Source organism: Panthera uncia, chromosome D1 (assembly GCF_023721935.1).
Source record: "Panthera uncia isolate 11264 chromosome D1, Puncia_PCG_1.0, whole genome shotgun sequence".
Classification (NCBI taxonomy): domain Eukaryota; kingdom Metazoa; phylum Chordata; class Mammalia; order Carnivora; family Felidae; genus Panthera; species Panthera uncia.
Window position 1 is genome coordinate 68,666,281 of NC_064808.1, and position 27,341 is coordinate 68,693,621.

General features: G+C 36.1%; 1 protein-coding gene across 1 annotated transcript in view; it reads left to right on the forward strand.

Annotated features, from left to right (window-relative positions):
- Positions 1-1,133: 1,133 nt before the first annotated feature.
- TYR (tyrosinase) overlaps positions 1,134-27,341 on the forward strand; it is a 39,426-nt gene continuing 13,218 nt past the window's right edge. The window contains exons 1-3 of the mRNA XM_049640669.1: positions 1,134-1,952; positions 11,444-11,660; positions 14,560-14,629. Coding sequence (XP_049496626.1) covers positions 1,134-1,952; positions 11,444-11,660; positions 14,560-14,629 — 1,106 coding nt within the window. The remainder of the gene's footprint in view (positions 1,953-11,443; positions 11,661-14,559; positions 14,630-27,341) is intronic.

The following is a 27,341-nucleotide window of genomic DNA, read 5'->3' on the forward strand; positions in this document are numbered from 1 at the left end:
CCCTTTAAGCTTTTATTCAAGGGGCATTCTTTTAGTAAAAGTGGAATACTATTATCCAAAACTATGCAATCTGTTTCAGTATCCTCGGCTCACAAAGATGCCCCCTCCATTAGAAGTCTGATGTACATATTATCTATATTGCTCATTTGGAAACTGGCATAAGTGGTAGAATTATATTTTTATCCATGTGTTTCAGTTTATCTAGCTGACTATACACAGAAAAAGAATTTATAGGACCAGTAAATATTTATTGACTAAATATATTAATCCTATTCATTCACACCCTAACTTGAGAATTCTTTTATAAGACCATATTGCAGACTAAATATCAAAACAATTTCTGATTTCTAGAACTTATGGGCGAAACAACATGGCTACAGCATTAAAAAAAAAAAAAGAGTTTCCTTTGGAATATTAGCTAGTAGAAGTCTCCACAATAAAGCAGATCACCCACCTATCCTATCCTTAGGAATGGTTAGGAAATGAATGCCTAGATCACTAGAAAGTAGTCAACTGTATCAGATAATAAGGAAGGTGAATCAGAAAGATTTTTTTTTCTTCAGATACTTTGTATAAAATAAATAAGCTGCAATATAACTGGAGATGAAATAAAATCTCTAGGCTCTGAAAAGAATCTCTTTCTGCAGAGCTGAGTTCTGCAAATGTTGTGGCCTATTTATGGTCCCTGAGAAACTACCTTGGCCCCCATAATCTCTAACCTTTCCTGAACTTTCTTAATGAGAGAAGTTCTATTCCTGATACCACCTCTCATGTTCAAATTCAAATCATCACTAATTTCAGTCAACCAACTGGGTTTACTTAGATCAGGCATGATTATTATTCTATTATTATAACCATATGAGTTAAACTATTAATGGTGAAAAGTGTTTCTCCCTTTAACATACGCCTGTCCCACTGGTGGGATACGTGCCAACTCCAGGGAAAAGTTAGTCATGTGGTTTTCAGAAGATGAAAGCTTAAGATAAAGACGGAGAGTGTTTGATGCTGGAGGTGGGACTGGTGTTATATAGGTCTTAGCCAAAACATGTGATAGTCACTGTAGGGGTAGCTGGAAAGAGAAGTGTGTGGCTCAATTAACCAGCTCAAACAGATCCGTGAGGACGAGGGTAAGCATGCTCCTGGCTGCTCTGTGCTGCCTGCTGTGGAGTTTCCGGACCTCCGCTGGCCATTTCCCTCGAGCCTGTGCCTCCTCCAAGAGCCTGATGGAGAAGGAATGCTGTCCAGCGTGGACGGGTGACAGCAGTCCCTGCGGCCAGCTCTCAGGCAGGGGTGCCTGTCAGGACATCACGCTGTCCAAAGCTCCACTCGGGCCTCAATACCCCTTCACGGGGATGGATGACCGGGAGGCCTGGCCCTCCGTCTTTTATAATCGGACCTGCCAGTGCTTTGGCAACTTCATGGGATTCAACTGTGGAAATTGCAAGTTTGGCTTTTGGGGACCAAACTGCACAGAGAAGCGACTTTTGGTGAGAAGAAACATCTTTGATTTGAGCGTCCCAGAGAAGAACAAATTTCTTGCCTACCTCACTTTAGCGAAGCATACTACCAGCCCAGACTATGTCATCCCCATAGGCACCTATGGCCAAATGAATAATGGATCCACACCCATGTTTAATGACATCAATGTTTATGACCTCTTCGTCTGGATGCATTACTATGTGTCAAGGGACACACTGCTTGGAGGGTCTGAAATCTGGAAAGACATTGATTTTGCTCATGAAGCCCCAGGTTTCCTGCCTTGGCACAGACTCTTCTTGTTGCTGTGGGAACAAGAAATCCAGAAGCTGACTGGGGATGAGAACTTCACTATTCCATATTGGGATTGGCGAGATGCTAAAAGCTGTGACATTTGCACAGATGAGTACATGGGAGGGCGCAACCCAGCAAACCCGAACTTACTCAGCCCAGCATCCTTCTTCTCCTCTTGGCAGGTAAGGCATCCTGGACATACAATATCAGAGCATAAAAAAAACCTCAGCTATTGCTTCTGCAGGCAGGCCTTCATATACCCTCCTCTGCATCTCTCCTGCCAAGAGTAGAAAAGGTCCTCTATTAAAAGTTCTCAGTATACCTTGTATTTTTCCTTTACAGCACACTTCACGATTGTAATTACACAGATATTTGTGTGGTTATTTGTCTAATATCCTCCACCAGGTTCCTAAGCTCTAATAAATACATAGTATTTGGCTCATCACTGTATCTCTCAGTACCTAGGTTGGTGCCTCACAAGTGGAAAGGGCTCATTATCTGTTGAATGAATGGATGAATGTTCAGATGATTAGGCAGGTTAATGATCTAGGTCAATGTTTCTGAAATTTTCTTCACAATAAAATTCATACAGTGTATAAATTACAAATCCCTGGTCTTACCCTTAGACCCATTGATCAGAATCTTCAGGAGACGGTTCTTGGGAAGGCATCATTGACTAAATGTCTATGGTGATTATTATCATCAGGAAAACTGGGTGAATATTATTTAGATTAAATCTTTTTAAAAAGTATATGAAGACCCTGGGGCCCGAATAGGTACGTAATGAAAATGTTCATTTTCATTTAGCATGTGTGAAGCCCCGTTGCAAGACTTTTTGTGTAGTAACTCAGTTAATACTTTTACTAACCTTTCCCCAGTCTAAGGATTGAAACACTGAGGTATAAAGGTAACTTGTACAAGATTGCAGAGCCAAGAAATAGCAGAGATAGGTCAGGCTGGGCTGCCTGATTACCTATAGTATTCCCAAGGACATGACTGCTATGATGTCTTTAACTGAAGGATCTGGCTTATTCCACCTCATTTCATTTTTTTTCGTTAGGCTGCAGAAGAAATTTGCTTTTTTTCCTAAATATATTCAAACTTTAGAGGTACAAGGTAAGGAATTAAAATTTTGAAATTTAATTTCTATTTCTCCCGTTCTAAAATTTTCACTCTGGATTAGGGGCAAAATGTGACCCAAAAAATATGCTTGTAATAATTTAAAACCATAAGGTGAAAGGAATGCTTTTCTGTCTTTATTCCAAACATTTCTAATATAGAATTTTGACTAGCAGTGCTTTATGGAATTAAGCCCAATGTTTCAATGAGATGGGAAGAATCTGGCATCCACATCTTGCACTCTACAGACTTGATATATGAATGGCTTCCTCCCCTTCCCACTAAGTTCACACACCTTCCAAATGTAGTCTATTGAAGCTCATTGAAAATTGGTCATGGTGTAATACCTGGTATGACTAATGCCAAGTATTTACCAAGAGTAATGAGTGTTTTTTGCAGAAAAGGCTGGAAAAAGAAGAGCCTGAAAAAAACCTATTTCAATAAGCCTTTGGATCTCCTACCTTAATCTATAAAATGCAAAACTCTCATCTAACACTCTCATCCTGTTACTGCTTAAAATACTACTAAGTTAGGATAGGGATTTTCAGTCATTTATAATGCTTTCCTTACCTGTACAGTTTCACTTGACCCAGAAAGGCTGGTGTCTTATCTAAATTACCAAAAATGTGACAATATCCACACCGAAGCTTAATAGATAGATACTAATTCATATTTATTATAGGAGATATATGCTACTTGGTATTACTAGCAATATATTTGCTTTTTTTTCCTAATCATTTATTATTGAGTGGAAAGTCCTTATGCTCCCCTTTTTTCTTTATAAGTGTGGCCAATTTTATTTCTAAATAAAACTTTTTGGGTCTAGTGGGTAAACACTGGACTGAAATTATTACATTAGGTTCAATATTATTCTATAGTTAAACTGCTGTGTAGTAGTTGGTGTTAAAAACAAAATTTGGAAATAGAGTGAACAAAGACCATTGAAGAAAAACAATCAAATAATAGTTTAAATTAAAAAGGAAGGGTCTAAATTAAAAATTAAGAGTCTGACTCTTGATTTCATCTCTGGTCATGATCTCATGGTTCATGAGATGGAGTCCCACACCAGGCTCTGTACTGACAGTGTGGAGCCTGCTTGGGATTCTGTCTCTCTCCCCTTCTTACTCTGCCCCTCCCCAACTCGTGCTCCCTTCCTCTCAAAATAAATAAACATTAAAAAAAAAAGAATGTGTCTGTTTCTAGAAAAAAAAAGGAAATTCAAGAACATTTGTATCTGCCTACTGTTGAGTAGTGTCACTGTGTGAGGTGACAGTCACCATTTCCATTTTTTCTCATAGTCTCTCTGGTTACCATCCTTTAAAAATGAAGATCAGTTGTTTATATCAATTTAATGCAGTTCTCAGTATCTAAATCACTTAGGGAGCTTAAATAAATTTCATAGATCCACCCACCTAATTTCTGCTGGAAAATCCTCTTCAAGTAGTCTACTGTGAAGTTGAAGCATCTGTATTTTTAAAACCTTCTCTCATTTGTTTTTTATTTATTTATTTTATTATTATTATTATTATTAATTTTATTTAACACTTTATTTTAGTTTTTGAAAGACAGACACAGAGCATGAGCAGGGAAGGGGCAGAGAGAGAGGGAGGCTTGGAATATGAAGCAGGCTCCGGGCTCCGAGATGTCAGCACAGAGCCCAATGCAGGCCTGTAATCCAAGAACCGTGCGATAATGACCTGAGCTGAAGTCGGACACTCAACTGACTGAGCCACTCAGGCAGCCCTTATTTTTAATTTTAGAAAGAGAGATCTGGGAAGAGGGGCAGAGGGAGAGAGAGAGAGAGAGAGAGAGAGAGAGAGAGAGAATCTTAAGTGTACTCCACGCCCAGTGTGGAGCCCAATAGGGGGCTTGATCTCACGATTCTCAGATCATGATGTGAGCCAAAATCAAGAGTTAGACTCAAGCAACTGAGCCACCCTGCTGCCCCTAAAACCATCTCTTATGATTCTAATATGCAACAATCATTGAGAATCACTGACTTAATTAACCTTGAAATTGTTTTGGTATCTATTTCACTTTACAAACAGGTTTTGTAATAAACACATCACTAGTTTACATGTTTTTGCTGGAATTGTACACTCAAATCAAGAAGTACTACTTTGTTTGGAGAATCAAATAGCTTCCAGATTCAGTGAATTCACGGAGACCTTCAAAATTAGGTAGACTGATGGCCCCTTTCATGCAAAGCCTCCATTTTCCCTCAATTTCAGATATATTTTACAATATAAAAATAGAGGCTTTAGAAATTCATAGCATTTATTAACTGTGAGCTAAGAGACACTCAGTGGTGTGTACCATAGTGTCCTTACTTTATAAAGGAGGACAGAGAGATGCCCAAAAGGTATGATTTATACAAGGTCACACAGGTGAGGATTGAAACCTGGTGACTCTGACTCCAATGCTATCTCTCCTGTTAATAAGGAGCCATTTAGGCTAGAAGAAATCAATTAAACCAATAATTTATGGATATAAAATTTGACTTGTAGTTACTTGTTCTTCCTTAAAATTGAGTTGCACAGACAAATGGGGCAGCTATTCTGTAGTCCTTTTCATTTATGTTATGATAGAAATATTCCATTACATTTTTACTGATCCACATCCCTTACTCAGGTAGAATTTACCCTCACTCCTTTGTGCTACATTACACTTGGTACAGATTTCTATTATAGTATCTATAACTCTACAGTACATGGAATGGTTTTCAAACCTTTGTCTACCATACTGTCTGCGGCTCCAAAGGTAGAGACCATTTCTAATTTACTTTTGTATCCACAGAGCGCAGAACCATGATATATACATAAAATGGACTTTAAAAATGTATGTTGAACAAAATTAAAAGTCATAGAAATGTTAGCTCTAAAAATAACATGGATTAAAAATTAAACTCTGCATGCCTGGATTTCTAGAACCTTAGACCATACTTCTTTATAGCACTGGATCATCAAGGTCAAGGACACAACAATGCAAAATAAGCAGTGATTCACTCAAAGTGTAGAATAAAACATTTTATGTAGTTCTTTCTGGGCTTCTGTATGTATGTTTATATGCATTCATGCAAAAAAAAAAAAAAGAAGAAGAAAGAGCATACAATAGAGGAGATCAAGCAAGTTACAGAGTATTATTTAAGTGAGATTGAGTTTCCCATTACATAAAATAATATATTAATTATTGTTAGTATTTTTAGAAAAGTATTTTTCTTATATTCAGAATTTATGTCTTTTGTGTATATGTATTTTTTTCATTTATTTCTTTAATGACAAGAGCTTTTAATGTAGAAGCATGTTTGTCATCAGCTAAAACAGTCCAATATATTTGGAGATGGGGGGGTTCCTTAATAACATTAAAGTATAAATACCTGTGCTCAACACAATTAGATCCAATGTTAGGCAAGCAGCAGATAGACCAGCCATAAAAAACGAAAGGTAGATCAGGAATAACTGTCATGATGTATCAAAATACAGAGAAAAACCAAATATTTCCTAGACGATAAATGCGAGTGAAATGTGGCCAGGGAATTCACTCATCAGGTGAAAAGCACATCACATGGAAGGAAACAGTGGGAAGAAAAAAAAAAATAAGTCACATTTCAGCAGAGAGTCATGGGTTTTAGGTAACCATGGCAACAGCTCAGTGAAATAACAGCTTCTCTTTTTTCTTTATGGAAAAGATTCTGTGGAATGTCATATGGTTTACTTTCTTCCCACCCCCCCACCCCCATAAACTTCTAATGCCCTAATAGAATCTTTGCTCCTGAAAGCTTTTAATAACTGATAGTTTATTGCTATTTATTTAAGTTTAAGAGAACACTATCTAGATTCACCTCCATTAATCTGTTTGTTCTGTTTGTTCTTTCTGTCTCTCTTTTTTCATTTGACTTGGGACACTTGATTTTTTCCCCCATCATATGCTACCAATCACCTGTGTTGAAATAGAAAAAGAACAAGTTCCTCATCAGAGGATCTCTGCCACTTATCAGACTCTGCCTCTGCCACTTACTAGATGATGTTGTGCAAGTTAGAGTCTTTGACCATTGGCTTTTCTCAACAGAAAGCAAAATAGTGTTTTGTTACTTTTGTATCTCAGCTACAAGATCATGGACAAGTTACTTAATTATTCTAGGACCCTTTTTTCTTTAAAATTAGAATAATATATCTTGGGGCGACTGGGTGGCTCAGTCAGTTAAGCATTGGACTTCGACTCAGGTCATGATCTCACAGTTCATGAGCTCAAGCCCTGCTTCGGGTGAGCCCCGCTTCTCTTTCTCTGCCCCTTGTGGGATTCTCTGTCTCTCTCTCTCTCTCTCTCTCTCTCTCTTCCCTTTGGTCACTTATGACCTCTCTCTCTCAAAAAAAAAAAAAAAAAGAATAATATATCATAAAGCATTATTGTAGAGGGATTCAGTGGAATCTGTTCATGTAAAATGACTGGTTTAGTATCTGACATATTCTTTGAGTTCCACGTGTGGTAATTATTATTATATATTTATATGATATATCCATGTTAGTTATTACAACAATGAATATTCAGTAAGTGTTATAGAACCACAGTTAAAAACAATTTGGGGCCTACCCAACGGTCTTGTATTCAATAATAATATAAGAGCTGTCATTAAACACTCTATACCTGAAACTGTATACTTAGTGCTTTGCATATGTTAAATTATTTGATCCTTCCTAAAAAGTTGTAATAATCCCCATGTGCATATGAAAAACCGTAATACTCAAGAGAGCTTAAGTAATTTGCACAAGGTCATGTAGCTAATAATAGTCAATATTGGAAAGCATGTCTGACTATAATCTCCATGATCCTAACCATTGTGCTAACAGTTTCTCCTCCCTGCCTCTCCTCCTGTATCAAATATAAAGATGATAATTTGGGATTAAGTTTTTCAAATTATTTCTGGAACCAGGGTAGATTTCCTCCTCGTTACTAATACATCCAGTCATCTGAGCACTTAGTCACTTGACAGTTGGCATTTCAGCAAAAATAGTTCCATTCAAACCTCTCTAATTTAAACGAGTCAGCTGTAGGAGTCTTTGAGGCAGTAGGATCTTTTGAAAATATCTTGAGATGGTTTATTATTCAAACATGGATGTATATGATTTTGTTTATGTACCTGCCGTGATGTCTAATCAACATTATAAAGGAATGCAATATATTATAATCAATGCAAAAGTTAAGTTAGCTTTAGTCAACCATTCCTAAGCCACTTACAGGCAGTAATAAATGTAGTGGATATATAAATTTGGAATCAGGACTGTGGATTAATGTTCTAGCTCTGACTTTAAATATCATAAGACCTTAGACAAGTTACCCAACAGATCTATTTCTCAATTATGCGTGGATAAAAGGATTGAGGAATGTTGTAAAGTGTGAGGAAAACCAGAAGCTGACATTTTCTGGGTAAAAAAAACTGCTGCTTCCTATTATTATTTTATTCCATTATTAATATAATATATATGAATTATACGTTAATATGTTATATATTTTTATTTCCTGTTACATTTAGTATGATTTCATGTTACAGTTGAGAAAATTAGCAAGTCTAAATAACATGCTCATTGACACATTGCTAGTAAGCAGCAGAGCCAGAACTGAAGCCCCTACCTACCTAACTTTGGAGTCCAATTATTTTCCAACATATAACGCTTCAATTCATAAGTGATGTCTTAGTAACCAAAAATTAAAAGCTTTTCGAAGTGTCTCTATTTAACACAGTAGCAGCCATTCCTAGGAGGCATGGCTCCTTCAGTTCTAGCTCATGGTAGTTTAATTTGCCTTTACGTTTCTATAGATTGCAAGCTCACTGGAGCAGGAGACTGACTGTCTTGATTATTTTTAACTGTGGTGCAAACAAGTGACCAGGAAGGCTTTTCACTTCTAAAATATTGCCTGCATCAGGCTTCACAGGGCTCAGTCTCACAAACCAAGAGACTACAGGCCCTAAGCCAAAATCGAGAGTTGGTCACCCAGCTGTCTGAGCCACCCAGGTGCCCCATAAGACAGGATTTTAGATGATACTTTTGTACTCTCCCACACTTAGACTCAGCTTCCTCATCATTAAAGTAGGGATAAAATCATATAAATCTATGAAGTAGTTGTGTGAAGTTTTAAAAATGTACACAGAGATGCCTTCCTCATGGTGTGGAACATAATAGGGCCAAATACACACTTAATAAAAATGATATATTTAAAAAAATATCTTCTAGGGCAGAGGTCGGTATCAACAGAACGAGGGTAAGAGGGTGTTTAACGTGTATAGTTGAAGATTCATTGGTTCATCCATTGATTTGTTTATTCATCCATCAAATTTATTGAGCCTCTGTTCTAGGTTGTGTGATTCATAATGATAACGACAACAATAATAAAGTTGTCCTCGTGGAGATCACATTTTCTAAAGGAGATGATATTGTTTATTAAGGGAGTGTAAAGTAAATGGAGTCTAAATTTGGCAAATAATCTTACCTACTCAGTGGGCACAGGCATCCTGTGGAAGGATGTGCTTGTTATGAACCATCAGTGATGGCAGGGTGGTTTCTCCTTCATGTTTGTTTTGAATTAGGATTGATATCTTGCTATTTAGTTCATGCTCTCACCAAATCTAAGGAATCAATGATTTTAAGATGAATAATTTATATAGTATTGAGACAAAAAAATAAATGCCTATTAAATTATGATGTGATATTTTTAATCATTTAGAATTTTTATTTTACATTTATACTGAAAGAGCACCTTTTAACTTATTTAGTGAATTATTTTTTATCATAGCTTATTTTTCTGCCTAGATATAAATGAAACTATACACAAAATAATTCAATGAAGGATTCATAAAAATTCTTCATATTTAGAGTCAGATTCTTTTATTTTATTTTTTTACATTTATTTATTTTTTATAGAGACAGAGCACAAGTGGAGGAGGGGCAGAGAGAGAGGGAGACACAGAATTAGAAGCAGGCTCCAGGCTCTGAGCTGTCAGCACAAAGCCCGACGTGGGGCTCAAACTCACAATCACAAACCATGAGATCATGACCTGAGCCGAAGTCAGACACTTAACCAACTGAGCCACCCAGGAGCCCCAAGAGTCAGATTCTTTTGAATTCTTTTGAAGTCAGGGTTGACAGTGTCTTTTTTCTTTTTTCTTTTTGAAGTTTTATTTATGTTGAGAGAGAGAGAGAGAAAGCATGAGCAGGGGAGGGACAGAGAGAGGGAGAGAAAGAGTGAGAGAAAGAGAGAGAATCTCAAGCAACCTCCGCACTGTCAATGCAGAGCCCTATGTGGGGCTCAAACTCACTAACCATGAGATGATGACCTGAGCCAAAATCAGGAATTGGACGCTTAACTGACTGAGCCACCCAGGTGCCTCATGTCTGTTTTTTCTGTAATATTGCCTCAGCCTTGAGGATGAGGTCAGACACCAGACCCATGGCAAGGAGTGAGTGTGCTTAGGCATGAACAAAGTCACAGCATGGAGAAGCCCAAGTAATGCCCAGAGAAGGGTAGCCAATCTGACTTTGGCAGTCAGATCACACAATTTGTAAGCAAATTGAAGAGCAATTCCCATATTCAAGCTATATTCTAGAGGTAGAATTGAAACAATTGGTTAATGATCTCAATGTGAAAGACATAAGAGAATAAAATACAAATGAAAACTCACCAGTTACTCTCCAGGTTAAAAATTATGATTCATGGGCTTCTGGTTTGAGCAGCAGGATGGTTGGTGTGATAAGAAACGTAGAGAGAGGAACAAATTTTTGGATTTTAAATGTTCCATTTGAGATATGTGTGAGATAACACTGAAATAAAAAGTCTAAGATGGATAAACAAAGTTCAGAGTTCAGAGTAGTGGTTTTGAAGCAGAGATAAGAAGTAGGGAGTTCTTATCATGTATTTGCCATGTAAGCCATGAAACTTGTTAGGGCCAAAAGAGAAGACATATAAACAGAGAAAACAAGTGATGGCACAGATGTGACTCAGTACCAGGGCTAGCTTCATGGGCACACAACTGGCAAAGTCACACAATGGATGTTAACAGATGTTTGTCAAAATAATTTTCTCATCAAATAAATATTTGACAAAATTATATGCAGTAGTTATTAGTATCCCCATTTTATAGATGAGACATAGGAAATTTGACTCATTTTCTTAATTAGATGCAAGATTAGAAGTCTGTTCTAGATTTTAACTTTTACTGCTTACGCTGCCCTGCAACCCTCAGATGGGCTGCTTCCTTCAACAGTTTAATTTTTTTAATGTTTATTTATTTTTGAGAGAGAGACACACACACAGTGTGGGCAGTGGAGGGGCAGAGAGAGAGGGAGACACAGAATCTAAAGCAGGGTCCAGACTCTGAGATGTCAGCACAGAGCCCTATGAGGGGCTCGAAGCCAAAAACTGCGAGATCATGACCTGAGCTGAAGTCAGACGCTTAACTGACTGAGCCACCCAGATGCCTGTCAACAGTTTACTTAAAAATATGAACCTCTTGATGATAATCTCTAGCCACAACTCCTTTAACATAAAGGTTTTTGTGTAGATCATCTGTACCCGATTGGAGGAGTACAATAGCCATCAGGCTTTATGTGATGGAACTCCAGAGGGACCATTACTGCGCAATCCTGGAAACCACGATAAAGCCAGGACCCCGAGGCTCCCCTCCTCTGCTGATGTGGAATTTTGCCTAAGTCTGACACAATACGAATCGGATTCCATGGATAAAGCTGCCAATTTCAGCTTTAGGAATACACTGGAAGGTAACTCCCTTTTATCACTCATTTAAAATTTCTTCTGTTTTTCTGAATCATGTTTAGAATCTCTTATCCAAAACCCTGGTCCCAGATATGTTTAAGAAGGCAGAATTTTCTGACTAAAGAAATTGGCATATTGCCTATGTGGCCAATAATCCTCACAGAGTCTGAGCAGCACACCATAATCCAACACATATAACTCTTCAGCGAGATGTAAGAATACACCCACCATGGCAATAAAGAAAGATGGTTGGCAGCCTCAGGGTGACTAAGGTCAAGTTTCTTCACTAACAGAGTATTGGTGCTAAACGAAACATTGTCAGACCATTTTGTATTTTGGAATTATAGATAAAAGACTGTGGATCTATCATATTTTGCAAGTCTTAGTATTTTATCTACTTTAAAATACTTTGGGAATGAGGCTCGTTGAGGCAAGTCCATTCTCTTACCTCTAATAAGGATAAAACCTATATGTCAGGTTAAGTCGCCATCCCACTACCCCTTAAAATTTTTGTACTTTGTCAGAGATTCCTTCTCAGAGGCTCTTCTAGGTCCTTTTCCTACAAAGTTCTCAGTCTTGCTTGCTCTTTCCTTCAGCACTTTTTCATTCCTCTCTGCTCAGTGCTGTCCCAGTCATGAAACCCACTTTTTTCACTTCAATATGCATTATGGAAACAAACTATAAAAAACAAACAAAAACCAACTAACCAGCCAGGAACATTCACTTAAGTCATAGCTTTAATAGGAGTTTTGGGAAGACAGGTGGCCAACTTGTAGCAATGTTGACAACTCAACATTAAACAGTCCACCTCTTAAAAAACTCTTTGGCACACTACCATGTAAATAAATCTTCCTCTCCTTTCTTTACTTTTAACTTTTTTTAAGTTATTTTTTTGAGAGATAGAGAAAGAGAGAGAGAGAGAGAGAGAGAGATAAGGAGAATAAGTGGGGGAGGGGCACAGAGAGAGAGATGGAGAGGGAGAATCTTAAGCAGGCACCATACTCAGTGTAAAGCCCAACATAGGGTTCGATCTCACAATCCTGAGATCATGGACTGAGCTGAAATCAAGAGTCGGGTGCTTAACCTACTAATCCACCCAGGCGTCCCTTGTCTTAACCTTTTTGTCTTATTTTCTTGTCATTGTAATTGTTGTTTTATCCAACTTCTGTTGCTCAACTATACAGAATAATTTTACTGTGTCTTTCATATCCCTGTTTCCTTCTAATCCACAACCTCAGGGCCTTGCTCTCCCCAAGAAGCAATTTAAACAAGAAGTATATCACCCTAAAGAGGAATTCTCCTTCTAGCCATTAAAATAAAAATTATGTTTATCTTCTGAAAGTAATATTAATGATTAACATTTTCCTTCTAATCACTATTTGCAAGGCACCATGTCAAACATTTTGTATAGCACTATCTCACTTCTTACAACCATTCTCTGAGGAAGATAGCACCATTATTTCTAGTTTAAAGAGAGGAAACGGGACTAGAGAGTTTATATGACTTGGCTATAACCACTCATTCATTAAGTGACAGAGCTAAACCTGTTCTGAAAATTGTCAAGTGCCAAGATCTCAGAGTCCTTTCCATTGTATTCTGATGACCCAGAGTGGATTGAGAGTTTCTTGAGGGTGAGCCATAAACATATCAAGCTGTACCTTCAATAATATAAGAAGGCAGTGCATGGTTTCAAGGTGTCTAAGAGACTATATGCTGGGACAAAGGGGTACACACAAGGGACAAAGGTTCACACACAAGTTGGCAGTCACCATTTGGGAGGATTGGGTGTCCCATTGGACTTTGCCAGAGGTTAACAACAGGACTACAATTTTTTTTTCTTTTTTCTTTTTTCAATTTACATCCAAGTTAGTTAGCATATAGTGCAACAATAATTTCAGGCATAGATTCCTTAATGCCCCTTACCCATTTAGCCCATCCCCCCACAACCCTTCCAGTAACCCTCTGTTTATTTTCCATATTGAAGAGTCTCTTATGTTTCATCTCCCTCCCTGCTTTTATATTATTTTTGCTTCCCTTCCCTTATATTCATCTGTTCTGTATCTTACAGTCCTCATATGAGTGAAGTCATCTATTTGTCTTTCTCTGACTGACTGATTTTGCTTAGCATAATACCCTCTAATTCCATCCACATTGTTGTAAATGGCAAGATTTCATTCTTTTTGATTGCTGAGTTATACTCCATTGTATATATATTACCACATCTTCTTTAACCATTCATTCATTGATGGACATTTGGACTCTTTCCATACTTTGGCTATTGTTGATAGTGTTGCTATAAACACTGGGGTGCTTGTGCCCCTTCAAAACAGCAACCTGTAGCCCTTGGATAAATACTTAGTAGTGCAACTGCTGGATCGGAGAGTAGTTCTATTTTTAATTTTTTGAGGAACCTCCCTACTGCTTTCCAGAGTGGCTGAACCAGTTTCCATTCCCATCAAGCAGTGCAAAAGAGATCCTCTTTCTCCGCATCCTTGACAACATCTGTTGTTACCGGAGTTGTTAATGTTAGTCATTCTGACAGGTGTGAGGTGGTATCTCATTGTGGTTTTGATTTGTATTTCCCTGATGATGAAAGGCAACTGATGGAATGGGAGAAGATATTTGCAAATGACATATCAGATAAAGGGTTAGTATCCAAAATTTATAAAGAATTTATCAAACTCAACACCCAAAAAACAAATAATCTACTGAAGAAATGGGAAAAAGACATGAATAGACACTTCTCCAAAGAAGACATCCAGATGGCCAACCAACCCATGAAAAAATGCTCAACATTGCTCATCATCAGGGAAATACAAATCAAAACTACAAATTCTGTCTTAATGACACTGCATAGTCAGGCTGCATCCTTAACGGAACAGAGATACTTTATACATTTTTCAGGCAGATTTCCTAGCAGTGAGAAAGCATGGAACTTTGTCACTAAGGAACATGTGCTGGTCCCAGAAATAAGGTAGGGGAGTGAAACTTTTCTGGGTCTCAAGTCTGAAAAAGAAAGTGGCTTGAGCTGTGTCAACTCAGATAGTGGCTTCTAAATGAGTTTCTAATGCACAGAGGTAAGTGCAGAACATCAGGTTTACACAAAGAATTTACTGCTATTAATAAATTATGGTTGTGAATTATTTTATTTTTTGCAGTATTTTATTCTCTTTCACATCTAGTCTAGTATGCTTTCTTGAGGAGGAGAAAAAAAAGCATATCACAGCACGTTATCTGGCACATAATAGGTGTTTGATAAGTTGATAACTGAGTACAAAAATAAAACCTAAGGCACTTCAAATTGCATAACCTACCACTTAGTTATTTATCCACATTGTATGTTGCCAACATACCAGTGGGGAAATCTTAGAAAATGTTGATCTGAGCTATCAGCAAAGATGTTCCCTGATCAAGGGCACATTTTTTTTACTCTTTTCTTTAAACTTTTATTCAGAAATAATTTTAAGCCTACAGAAAAATTACAGCAATAAAACAGTAAAAAACACACACATATACTTATATGCACTTACTGTTTACATTATATCTTGTTTTCTTTCTCTCTCTCCCAATCTCAACCACTTGAAGGTGAGTTGTATAAATAAGAACACTTTACCCCTGGATTTGTCGGTGTATTTTTCCATAGAGTAGGAATATTCTCTTACATAGCCACAGACCAGTTATTAACTTTAGTAAATTCTATATTTATATAATGCTTTATTCTAATCTAATGTTTCCAATTTTTTTTCCAATAGGCCTAATAATATCCTTTACAGAAAATTTTTTTCTCTGTAACAAGATCCAGTGTAGGGGCAGTTAACATTTAGGTTGTCATGTCTCCTTAGCCTTCACTTTGAAATATTTTCTACAGATTTTTTAAATAAGACTGACATTTGGGGGGAATGCAGTCCCTTCCTCCATTTTTAAATAAAATTTCCTTGTTTTGAGTTTGTCTTATATTTCCTCATGATTGGATCCAGGAAATACATTATTATCCAGAATTCTACAAAGGTGACTTTGCATCTTTCTAAGAGGGTGTCACATCTGGAGGCACAGGGCAACCATCTGTCTCACAATGGTGATATTAATTTGATCATCTGCTCCAGGTGTGGTCCAATTTATCCACTCTATAATTACTAATTTTTCTCTTTCAATATAATAAATTGACTACATGGGGACATTTTTAATATAATGCAAATATTCTGCTTTCTCCTGAAGTTACCCTCCATTGATGGTTACAAAATGATGACTTTCCATCTTCAGCACTCCCTTTACATTTATTAGTCAGCACTTAGGATTTTACTGTTAGCAAGAGCCACCCTTTTTTCCTCCCTTCTTCCCTTCCTTCTTTCCTTCCTCCTTCCTCCTTCCTTTTCCTTCCTATCTATCAACTGTATACTGATATCAATATATCTATGGTATGAAGTAAAGACTTTCAATTTGTTTTCAATAACATATAATTAATCAAGGTGCATAATTATCTCTATGCTCAAATGGTCCCAGATTTCACCCATGGGCACGCCTTAAGCTGGCTCTTATGCCTCTGTTTCACATCCCCACTATTGTTTTTGGCATTTTCTTTCTTTCTGGTATAGAAATGTATTCTAGAATCATCTTGTACCATACTCCCTCAGGCTTAGAATCAGTCATATTTCTTTAGAAACAATGGTTACTTTCAGTGGGCAAGGATATAAGAAACAAAGATCTGGGAGTAAGTTTTGCTCACTGGACACATTTTGAAACCAGGATAGGGAAGGATGTGGGATGTCTGGGCTTGCAAGGAGTGCTCAAGTGAGTATAGCTGTGAGGAGAGCAGGACTGGAGCTCAAGTGAGTATGGCTGTGAGGAGAACAGGACTGAAGAAGCAGGAGCAAAGACAACTACTGCATTCTGCTCTGTCAGTAAACACAGGTGGAATGGAATTGTTGGTTTTTATTGAACCCCATGGTTATTGCTGCCCTTTGATTATTATTAGCTTTTTGAGATGTGTGTAATTTCCATCCCATTGAACAAATTCTTGCAGCCAGTCCTGGGATGGAGGAACTGTTGTGTTTTCAACTACTGAAGTAGTTTATGTTACCTCAGCTTTCTTCCTAGATATAAGTGCTAAAAAAAATATTGAAAATGTACCACTTGTGAATTGTGTAAAAGAGATTCATGTTCCTAGAAAACGCAAAGACAAATAAGTCTGCATTATAAAAGGCAGTCTTCAGATTTGGCTAAAAAGTTCATCCCCATGCTATATGGACTATTAGATTCAAAGAAGGATCTTCTCATGTCCAAATATCTGCCCATCGTGTCTTGTACTTCAAGGTTCATAATAGTGCTAATGCAAAACTGGCAGTGGTATGTGTGTTGGGGGCTAAAGGAGAACCAACAGTTTAGCAAAGTGGTTAAAAGCAATCAAACTGACTGGAATTTGATCCAAACCCCACCACTTCCTAGATATACTATTTTGAATAAGTTATTTTACTTCTGGGCTTTAGTTTCATCATCTTTACAATGTAGCTATGAATAATAATGTATGGGGTTTGTGTAAGGATAATGATAAAATACATGTAAGGAACTTATGATATTTCTTCAAAAAATGACAGCGATAATTAATTATGTTAAACTTGGATTAGTTGTTGACAACTCAGTTATCACTGATTAGTTTTTCTGACAATCAGCTTAGAAACTAAGTATAGACTGACTCCTGAGAAAATAGGTCATGATGGGCTAGATGTAGTAGAAAAATAAAGAGGGAGAAAGGTGGGAAAATATTGTTGATATAGACCCAGAGATAGCATTTCTTGAGATAAATACCTTTTCAGGGGATTCCCAAAAACAAGGGGACAAGGGAAAGGACAGCTCCTGTTACCCAAAAGAGAGGAAGGCACAAGAACAAGAAACAATTCTAACTTAAAGTTGTGTTCACAACCCTAAGCACAACTTAGGATCATAAAAATGTACAGATGAAAGACAACTCTCTGTGTATTCACTCCAACATCCCATACTGTGCTGAGCTGCCACTATGACAATATCCTTATGTGGCTAATTCAAAGACAGGGACTAACCTACCACATGTGGGAGAAAAAAAGTTCCAGGTTGATGGAAAAAACCTAGTTTTATTCCATTTAAAGAGCCCTCCATGATCCTGGTACTATAGTAAATTATGGACATACAAAGACATGCAAAGATGACAATTACATAGTTTCTGACCTCAAGGAGCTTACTATCTAATGAGGAAACGCCATATGAATACATGGGGAAAACACAATATGATAGTATGCAGTGAGGTAGGAACCAAAGATAAACCAGAAATATTTCCTTAGAAGACAAAAAAAACCCCTAGATCTTGAAATATCAATACTTATTCACCAAGAAGAGAAGAGAAAAGGCATTTCCAGCAGAGGGAACAACATGTGCAGTGGAACAGAGGTGTGAAAGTGTGAAATTAGTTACCAAAAAAAATAAGAAGTTGTATATGGCTAAAATATTAACTTTGAAATGGGAAATAAGAAGTATAAAGGGTTTAGAATACATCATGTATGCCTTTGTTTCTCAATCTTCTCTGGAGGAAAAAAATTTATACACCTCTAAAAATATGCCCACAGATTCGTAGGGAAATTAAGAAACTAAAGTTTGTTCCAAGTAAATGTCTCTTATAGCTTCCCTGTAAAAGAGATATATTTGAAAACCCAAAGTTTAAAACTCATGATATAATGTTCCTATCTTTAAGAATACATCGGGGCGCCTGGGTGGCTCAGTCGGTTAAGCATCCGACTTCAGCTCAGGTCACGATCTCATGGTCTGTGAGTTCGAGCCCCGCGTTGGGCTCTGGGCTGATGGCTCAGAGCCTGGAGCCTGCTTCGTATTCTGTGTCTCCCTCTCTCTCTGTCCCTCCCCGTTCATGCTCTGTCTCTCTCTGTCTCAAAAATAAATAAATGTTAAAAAAAATTAAAAAAAAAAAGAATACATCTACATACCTTGTTTTGTGAAACATTGCTATAGACAATGTGGTCAGGAGAGGCCAGCAGGAAGTTAACATGATCTTCTCTATATGTCAGCAAGGTATGAAGCCAGCAGCCTTAGCAGAATGCTGTTGGGGGGATGATGGATGGTGATGGCTTGTTTTCAGGTATAGAGACTGAGATGGAGATGAGTTGGTTAGAGTAGAGCAACTTTTTTATACTCTAGAGTATAGAGTATCAGGAGCTCTTGGTAACCATATGTGAGACAGGTGCACAGCATATTGAGGATGGTTCTAAAACATCTCCCACTGATTTTTCATAATTAGTCCTTGTTTTGGCTTCTCAATCTATACACCATTAAAAAATATAGTTTATCTTCTTATGATGGCTCTTCTAAAATAAATGCTATTGTGATTATCCAGAACTTTCCTTTCCAGCAGCCTTTCAACCCTTTCTATTTTTTTGTGACTGCCAGACACATCCCTGGGAAGTATATCACCTCTTCATTTGCTGGGACTTCAGCAGTTCAAGAAAGTAAAAAATAAGCTCTGGGCTTTAATAAAAGAAAATGGAAGTTTTGAAATTTTGAATAATGTTTTATAACTGCATATTTGAAGAGAAAGACCAGCAGCCAGTCACACTGAAGTCTCAGAGAATGACCTAGTTTTCAGTCTCTGCTTGAGAAATGGACTTTATTAGGACATCCGGAAATGATTACACAGACTCAACAACTAAATTCCATTGAGACTAACTGTGTAAATCTTAATGCCAAAGAGATCATTTCAGTGGAGTGGGACATTCTAGTGATAGGAAGGCTCCAGGCCTCTCGGGCACATCTTTACCCATTCTGGGGGATCAGAAAGCTGAAGAGCTTGGTATAGATTGGTGTTCACTGACTTCGAACAGAGGTGAAAGGTTTTAAGGAACTCAGACCAAGAAAACTTTTCCAAGCCTGGATTATTTAATTCCCCAGAATTACCACCTTGGCAACCTTGTTGGTATTCTGATTAGGCAATATTCCTGATCATAATAATACCATTAAAAAATCTCTGTGTGCCAGACAATCTCATTTCTCACATGTTAGATGATTTAATCCTCACAACAGCCCTCTGATGTTTATTATTCACTAATTAAAGCATTATTTTAAGTAGTTATTCCAGTGAGTTTAGGAATCAATGTGTCTCCTTCCAGTTGAATGAACTGATTCAACTCATTTGGCTCAAAGGATAGCCTCTTTTCTCCTCACCTCAAGTTTGCAAGGAAAATAGGACCGTTCTAATAAATGTAGGAAATTCAGACAAGTATCCTGTGTATAACTTTCCAAGTGGGTTTGCTTTGAATGTGCTTCTTTAACCAGGATATAACATTACCTTTTAAAAAGCCTGAAATAAAATAAGGGACTGCTATATACATACGTTTTAAGAGATCCAAGGCAGAAGTCATGCTCAGGGAAGAGTTAATACTTGTGTACTAGGTTCACAAAAAACAAGTCAAGCATAATCCCTATATATGAAATGCCTGTTAAATTCTTTATCAGTGCCTTGTTTTCCAAAGCATTTTATCTGGCCATTAGAAACTCTCTAACCAGGATGCAGTGATCACTTATTAGAAACTGACTTTTTGAATATTAGGGGGCATTTTAAATTTTGTGGACATAGATTTCTTTAGGCTTAATGACATTGTTCAGACATTTGGGTAGTAGAAACTCACAGTTTTATTTTATTTTATTTTTTTCAGGAAACAAAACCTTAAAAACAGAATAATTTAGAGTTTGGGGATATTATTGCTTGATGCTCAGTAAACTTTTAGCAACAACTGTGATAATCTCAGAGATCTCTCTGTAAAAAAAAAAAAGAAAGAAAAGAAAAGAAAAGAAACGAAAAAAAAAAAAAAATTAGCATTTTGGCCCCTATATATTTATATAGTTTTGAATGATTCTTCTGTTTCTACTCCCTCCAACTAGTTGTACTGGAATGCAAATTGTCCTTGTCAAATGTGAATATTGAGAAAGTAAAGTAATTTATTTAAGGCATGTGTCATCTTTGCTATGAATTAAGAGGTGCTGGTATTATGTACTGGCAAACGCCATTGGAAAGCTACAGTGGAGAAAGAGAGAGAAGAATTTCCCAGATTGGGGCAGGGCCCTATAAAGTAGATTGAGACACTGATTTTGAAAGAATATGGCAATACGTTTTAGTATCAGTTTTAACATTACTAGCATCTTCTTCCTTGTTTTAAAAGTGTATTTAATAATTACCTATTTAGGCTACTGTGAGAATGTACACACATCTAGCTTCTACTATATACATAGGAAATGTTTCCTTTTCCCTACTCCCATATTTGTAATCTTAAATAGTTATCCCAACTTCCCTTATAATTTAGCAAGGTTATTAGTCTTCATTAAATGTATTTATTCATAATAGAGAGATTTTATTTATTTTTTCATCATTTGGATTCACTGCTGGAGAAAATGGCTATTTGCTAAAGGATAATCTTATTTTCCATTTAAGGTCCCAGAAGATCTTTAAGGAGCAAAATAATAATTCACCTGTTCTAGGTGTATTCTATTTTTATACCTTTATTTATCTAACAAATATGAGTTGAGAGACTTCAACATACCAAAGACAAAGTAACTATGTCTCACGTAGGACTGCTTTGCTATCTAAAATATTTTGGCTGCAGTATCTATTTACAACTCATACAAAATATGGAGAATTCCAATAAGATTTTGTTAATGTGGGTTATATTTATTTCTACTTACCATTTTTAAAACTAAGACTAAGAAAAATTTGAAAACATTTATTTATTCATTAAAATAACAAAATTTTTTACTCATTACATTCATATAAGTAACATAATTAAATATATTTTATAAAAATAGAAAGTAACATGGCATTGCTTTATATTTTTGTGAAAAAAAGACATCTGGATTATATGTCTATTTCTATACTCAACAGTAGTATCACATGGAGTTTAGTTGTAAAATGAAGAAAACTCAGCCTCACACAGATATAAAATTAGAATAAGGAGAAGTATTTTTAAAAACATTTTCTGATAATTGCAGATCTATTTTTGTATACTAAAACTCAACAAGTGGTAATTTCTTAAAAGCTGAGTTGCGCTGTCAAATCGGAAACCATATAAATGAAGTTTTTGTACTTGTTACGTTACATTCTACTCAAATCTCTCTTACATCGTGAGTGGATTTTTCACCCTATTTATTTTGTAATATCAATCATAGGTCATTTTCAAAATATTGGTTCGCTGAGACCTGTAGATCTGTCAAATTTTCAAATATCTCATTACATAATATCAAAAAAATCACATTCATTAGTACCACCAATAATCTCATCAGAAATGTCTTAAAGTATTCAGAAGCTCTCGAGCTTATAGTGATGGAATCAAAATTTTCAAAATTCTATTTTTGCTTGAAAGCTCAAATTGTATCATTGGCAAAAAATATCAGAAGTTGTTTTCTTTTAAGTGACATACTTATTTAGTTCAATATCAAGAAAATGTCTGCCAAATGCTTAAGTCTGAATAACCATAGTTTGTTTCACAATTGTACATTCCAGTAGAAATGGATTCCCTAAAAAGCATGGTTATTTCAGTTCTCAACACAAACAATGGCACAAGTGCTTCTCCTCTTAGATAATTATCATACTTCAGACTGTAGCAGAAGTATGACATATGTATGTCCCATTCTGGCTTCTCTAGTTTACCAAAGACATAGCAGAACTTTGGTCACTGATTGGGAGGTACACTCCCAATCCTGCTTCTGTTATCTGGTCCAACACTAGTCACTCCACTCTGAGTGGGTATGTTAGAAGAAACCTTTGTGCAAAAACAATGGATTTTTTAGATGGCCAAAAATACAGAAGAATGACAGTCAATAAACAAAAAAAAGTACATAGACTTCCACTTATGGGAAAGTGGAGTAGATATACATTTCTCTATTCTTCTCTCTAAGTACAACTTAAATCTCTGTATATGTATATAAAACAGAATAATATGAATGGTGAAGATAAGGCAGACTAGCTAGAGACCCTGGGACCTCTTGACCATGTTACTGAGTCCCTTGTGCTTTCTTTTCACCTCATATATCCAAGATCTATTGCTGAAGAAGCCTGAAAATAGCAAGAGGTTTAGACAAAGACAAAAACAAACTAAAAAGCAACAAAAACTTGCTCTTTGTAGCCAAAAGTCAAGGAATAGGGCAGAAAACTTTTAGGCAATAATCAGTATACTCCATTTAAACAGCAAGAAAGAAAATTTAACAAAATGAAATAGAAAGAGAGAGAGGGAGAGGGAGAGAGAGGAAGAGAGAGAGAGAGAGAGAGAGAGAAGAAAGAAAGGCTGGTTGGGGCGACTAGACCTCCATCATTATCAGATTAGTACTGTGTCCCAATCTCCTGGCTGCATGGTGTCAGAGAAATCTGAGTAAGAAGAATAAATCCCACTTGATAATGGTGAAAAATTATTTTAATGTACTGCTGAATTTGATTTGTTAGTATATTCTTTCAATGTACTGTTGAATTTGATTTTTTAGTATCTTGTTGAGAATTTTTTCATTCAGTTTCATCAGGGATATTGACCTGTAATTCTTGTTTTTAGTGGGGTCTTTGGCTTTGGAATCAAGGTAATGCTGGATTCATAGAATGGGTTTGAAAGCTTTCCTACCATTTCTATTTTTTTGGAAAAGTTTGAGGAGAATGAGTATTAACTCTTTCTTAGAAGTCTGGTAGAATTTCCCTGGGAAGCCATCTGGCCCAGAACTCTTATCTGTTAGGAGATTTTTAGTAACAGATTCAATGTCTTTGTTGGTTGTGGGCCTGTTCAAATTTTCTATTTCTTCCTATTTGAGTTTTGGTAGTGTGTGGGTGTCTAGGAATTTGTCCATTTCCTCCAGATTGTCCGGTTTGTTGGCATATAATTTTTCATAGTATATTCTTATAATTGTTTGTATTTCTGTGGTGTTGGTGGGAATGCAAACTGATGCAACCGCTCTGGAAAAACATTATGGAGGTTCCTCAAAAATTAAAAATAGAACTACCCTATGACCCAGCATTGCACTACTAGAAATTTATCCAGAGGATACAAAAATGCTAATTTGAAGGGGTACATGCGCCCCAATGTTTATAGCAGCACTATCAATAGCCAAAGTATGGAAAGAACCCAAATGTCCATTGACTGATTAATGGATAAAGAAGATGTGCTGTGTGTGTGTGTGTGTGTGGGTATGTATATATATGCATATATATACATATATATATACATGTATACATATACACATATACATATATACATATGTGTATATATATACATATACACGTATACATGTATATATATATACATAATATATATACAATGGAATACTACTCAGTGATGAAAAAGAAATCTCGCCATTTGCAACAATGTGGATGTAATAGAGTGTATTATGCTAAGTGAGATAAGTCAGTTGGAGAAAGACAGATATCATATGATTTCATTCATATGTGGAATTTGAGAAACTTAACAGATGATAATAGGGGAAGGGAAGGAAAAATAAGTTAAAAACAGAGAGGGTAGCAAACCATAAGAGACTGTTAAATACAGAGAACAAACTGAGGGTTGCTGGATGGGAGGTGGGTGGGGGGATGGACTAAATGGGTGATGGGCATTAAACAGGTAACTTGTTGGGAGGAGTACTGGGTGTCATATGTAAGAGATGAATCACTGGGTTCTACTCCTAAAGCCAAGACTACACTGCATGTTAACTAACTTGAATTTAAATTAAAAAAAAAAAAAGAGAGAGATTTCCATCCCAACCACGAAGTGAGGAACCACTCCCCCTATCTTACGTGAAGGTGATGCAGAGAACCTGCACTTCCATACCCACCTGGCAGTAAAAAGGCGACTCTCCTTCTCTGTTGGACTGGTGTCAAAAGAGACCTATGGTGAGGCAGGGCCTCCACTACTACCCAGTGACATTGAGGCCATTTAATCTGTGTTATGAGTGGAGGCCAGGTGGGGAGCAGTAATGAGGCATTCCTACTTTTCAAAGCCAGAAAGTATAGAGGCTTCATGGAAAGCAGGTCAAATGGATAACCTGGACTTCTATCCCCACCTAGCAGTTACGAGGCAATATTTGTTTCCCTTTCCCTTGTTGGAGTTGAAGCAAAGAAAGCCAGTTAAAACAGAAGATTTAATAAGATAAGAGTCTCAAAACATAATACCCAAAATGTTTAGGTTTCAAACACAAATCACTCATCACACCAAGAAACTTTCATGCTTGAATGAGAAAAGACCATTAGTAGATAGTTAACACTGAGATGACAGAGAGGAACATCATATAATGATAAATGAGTCATTCTACCAAGAAGACACAGCAATCCTAAATATGTATGCACCAAACAACGGAGCTCCAAAATATATGAAGCAAAAGTTGATAAAACTGAAAGGAAAAACATACAAATCCACAATTATATAGTTGGAGAATTTAATACCCCTTTCGTAAAAATTGATAAGGCTTGACAGAATACCTACAAGGATATAGAAGATCTCACATCATCATTAACCAAAAAGATCCAATTGACATTTATAGAACACTTCGCACAACAACAAAAGAATAAACATTCTTTTTGAGTGCCCAGAAAATATATACTAAGATGAACCACATCCTAGACCATAAAACAGACCTTGATAGATTTAAAAGAATTGAAATCATACAGATTATGTTCTTTTATGAAAATAGAATCAAACTAGAAATCAATCAATAACATAAATCTGACAGGAAAATATCATTTAAAAAAAAGGGAAAGAAAGAAAACAACAGCCCAACATCCCTCATGTGAGGCTAGTTTAATATGTAAGTGTCTTATATCTGGACTTTTACAAGGACAATATCTTGGCTATAATATTATGTTATAGGTTTTCAAGGTGATACCATTGGGGGAAATTGAATAAAGGGCACATGAAATTTCTCATTATTTTTTAACATTTTTATGTGAATCTACAGCTATCTCAAAATTAGAACTTAAAAAAATAAAAAAATAATTATAACTTTAATTTTTAAACAAACAAAACCAAGATACAAACAAAAATGTTTACTTTTAAGTAGATGGATGAGGTAAAAGACCCTACTATTAACGGTCTTTGTTTGGTCAAGCATTTGACAATACTTTTGCACATTGGCTTTATTCATAAATCAAGAACCAAAATTTGTAGCACCATCCAAGATAATATTATAGTTATTGATACATGGGAAACAGCCTTAGGGCAAGCATAATATAAATTTTATTCTAAATGTTGCATTCAGCAAATAGCTATTATCATTTCTTTCCTGCCAGCTTGAGATAAATAGAATTATTGCCCAAGAGAATAAAGTAATTACCCAATAACTAGTATACAATTCACCTGAACCTATGGATTGTTCACAGAAATTTCCTTAAATATACATCATAGTTCTAGTAGGCCAAGAACTATTGCATCTCTAAAACATCTTTATTAATCTTAAGAACCACCCTTATTAGAAATCCTTGCCTTGTTTTCATTTATACAAACATCGTTAACATTTGCTTTTTATTTTATAATCATATTTTATGAAGGAATGAATTTCCATATAAATTCATATTAGCTACTGTTTATGTTTTAGTAAAGTAAGAACAGAAATATTTTATGAGGCAACGACCAAGTAAATGACTACCCTAGGTCACTGGTTAAGAAAGAGTCTTGCTCCTATTTTTAAATCTTCCATTTGTCAAATTCCTGGTCTGAAGAAAAATGTAAATTGTTACATGTCATAAGTTTTGGGAATTTTATATAAGTAGTCTAAACAATCTATGAAATAAGCAATCAATTTTTCCTTTAAAGAAATCTGTATAGAGTAGAATAAAAAGTTGATCATTAGACTAAATTATTTAGGAAATATAGATGGTACATACCCTTTTTAACACATCTTAGAATAAGAAATCTGAGAAATTCTACAATATAGAAAGCTTTTTTGATTTGTTTAACTAGAAAAATTTCCAACATATTTGACCATAGAATGCATTCATTCCTATCATCTTGTGTCTTTTATTTCTACAAATACTGTTTTAAAATCTTTTGGTTTATAAATTTCAAACACTTATCTGGAAAAACCTGATCTAAAATTAAAATGTTACATCTACAAATAACAAGGGTTAACTCTAGTCTCTATCTTTTTCAAGCCAGTCAATTTCATGCCAGAGACTATGAATAATTATATTTTTCTTCTTTGTTATTAAGTTTAAGAGGATCACAGTGATTATTTATACTCAAACTATTCAAAAAAATACAATAGGAGGTAAAACTTCCAAAATTCATTCTATGAGACCAGCATTATCCTGATATCAAAACCAGATGAAGAATCCACTAAGAAAGAAAACTACAGGCTATTCTTGATGGGCATGGATGAAAAAAATTCTCAATAAAATACTAGCAAACTGAATCCAACAGGACATTAAAAGAATCATTCACCACGATCAAGTGGGAATAATTGTGGGGATGCAAGTGTGATTCAATATTCACAAATCAATCAAACCTATACACCAGATTAAAAAAAGAAAGAATAAGAATCATATGACCATTTGAATAGATACAGAAAAAAGCATGTGACAAAGTACAACATCCATTCATAAAAACTCTCAACAAAATAGGTTTATAGGGAACACACCTCAATATAATAAAGGCCATCTATGAAAAACCCACATCTAATATCATCCTCACTGGGAACAA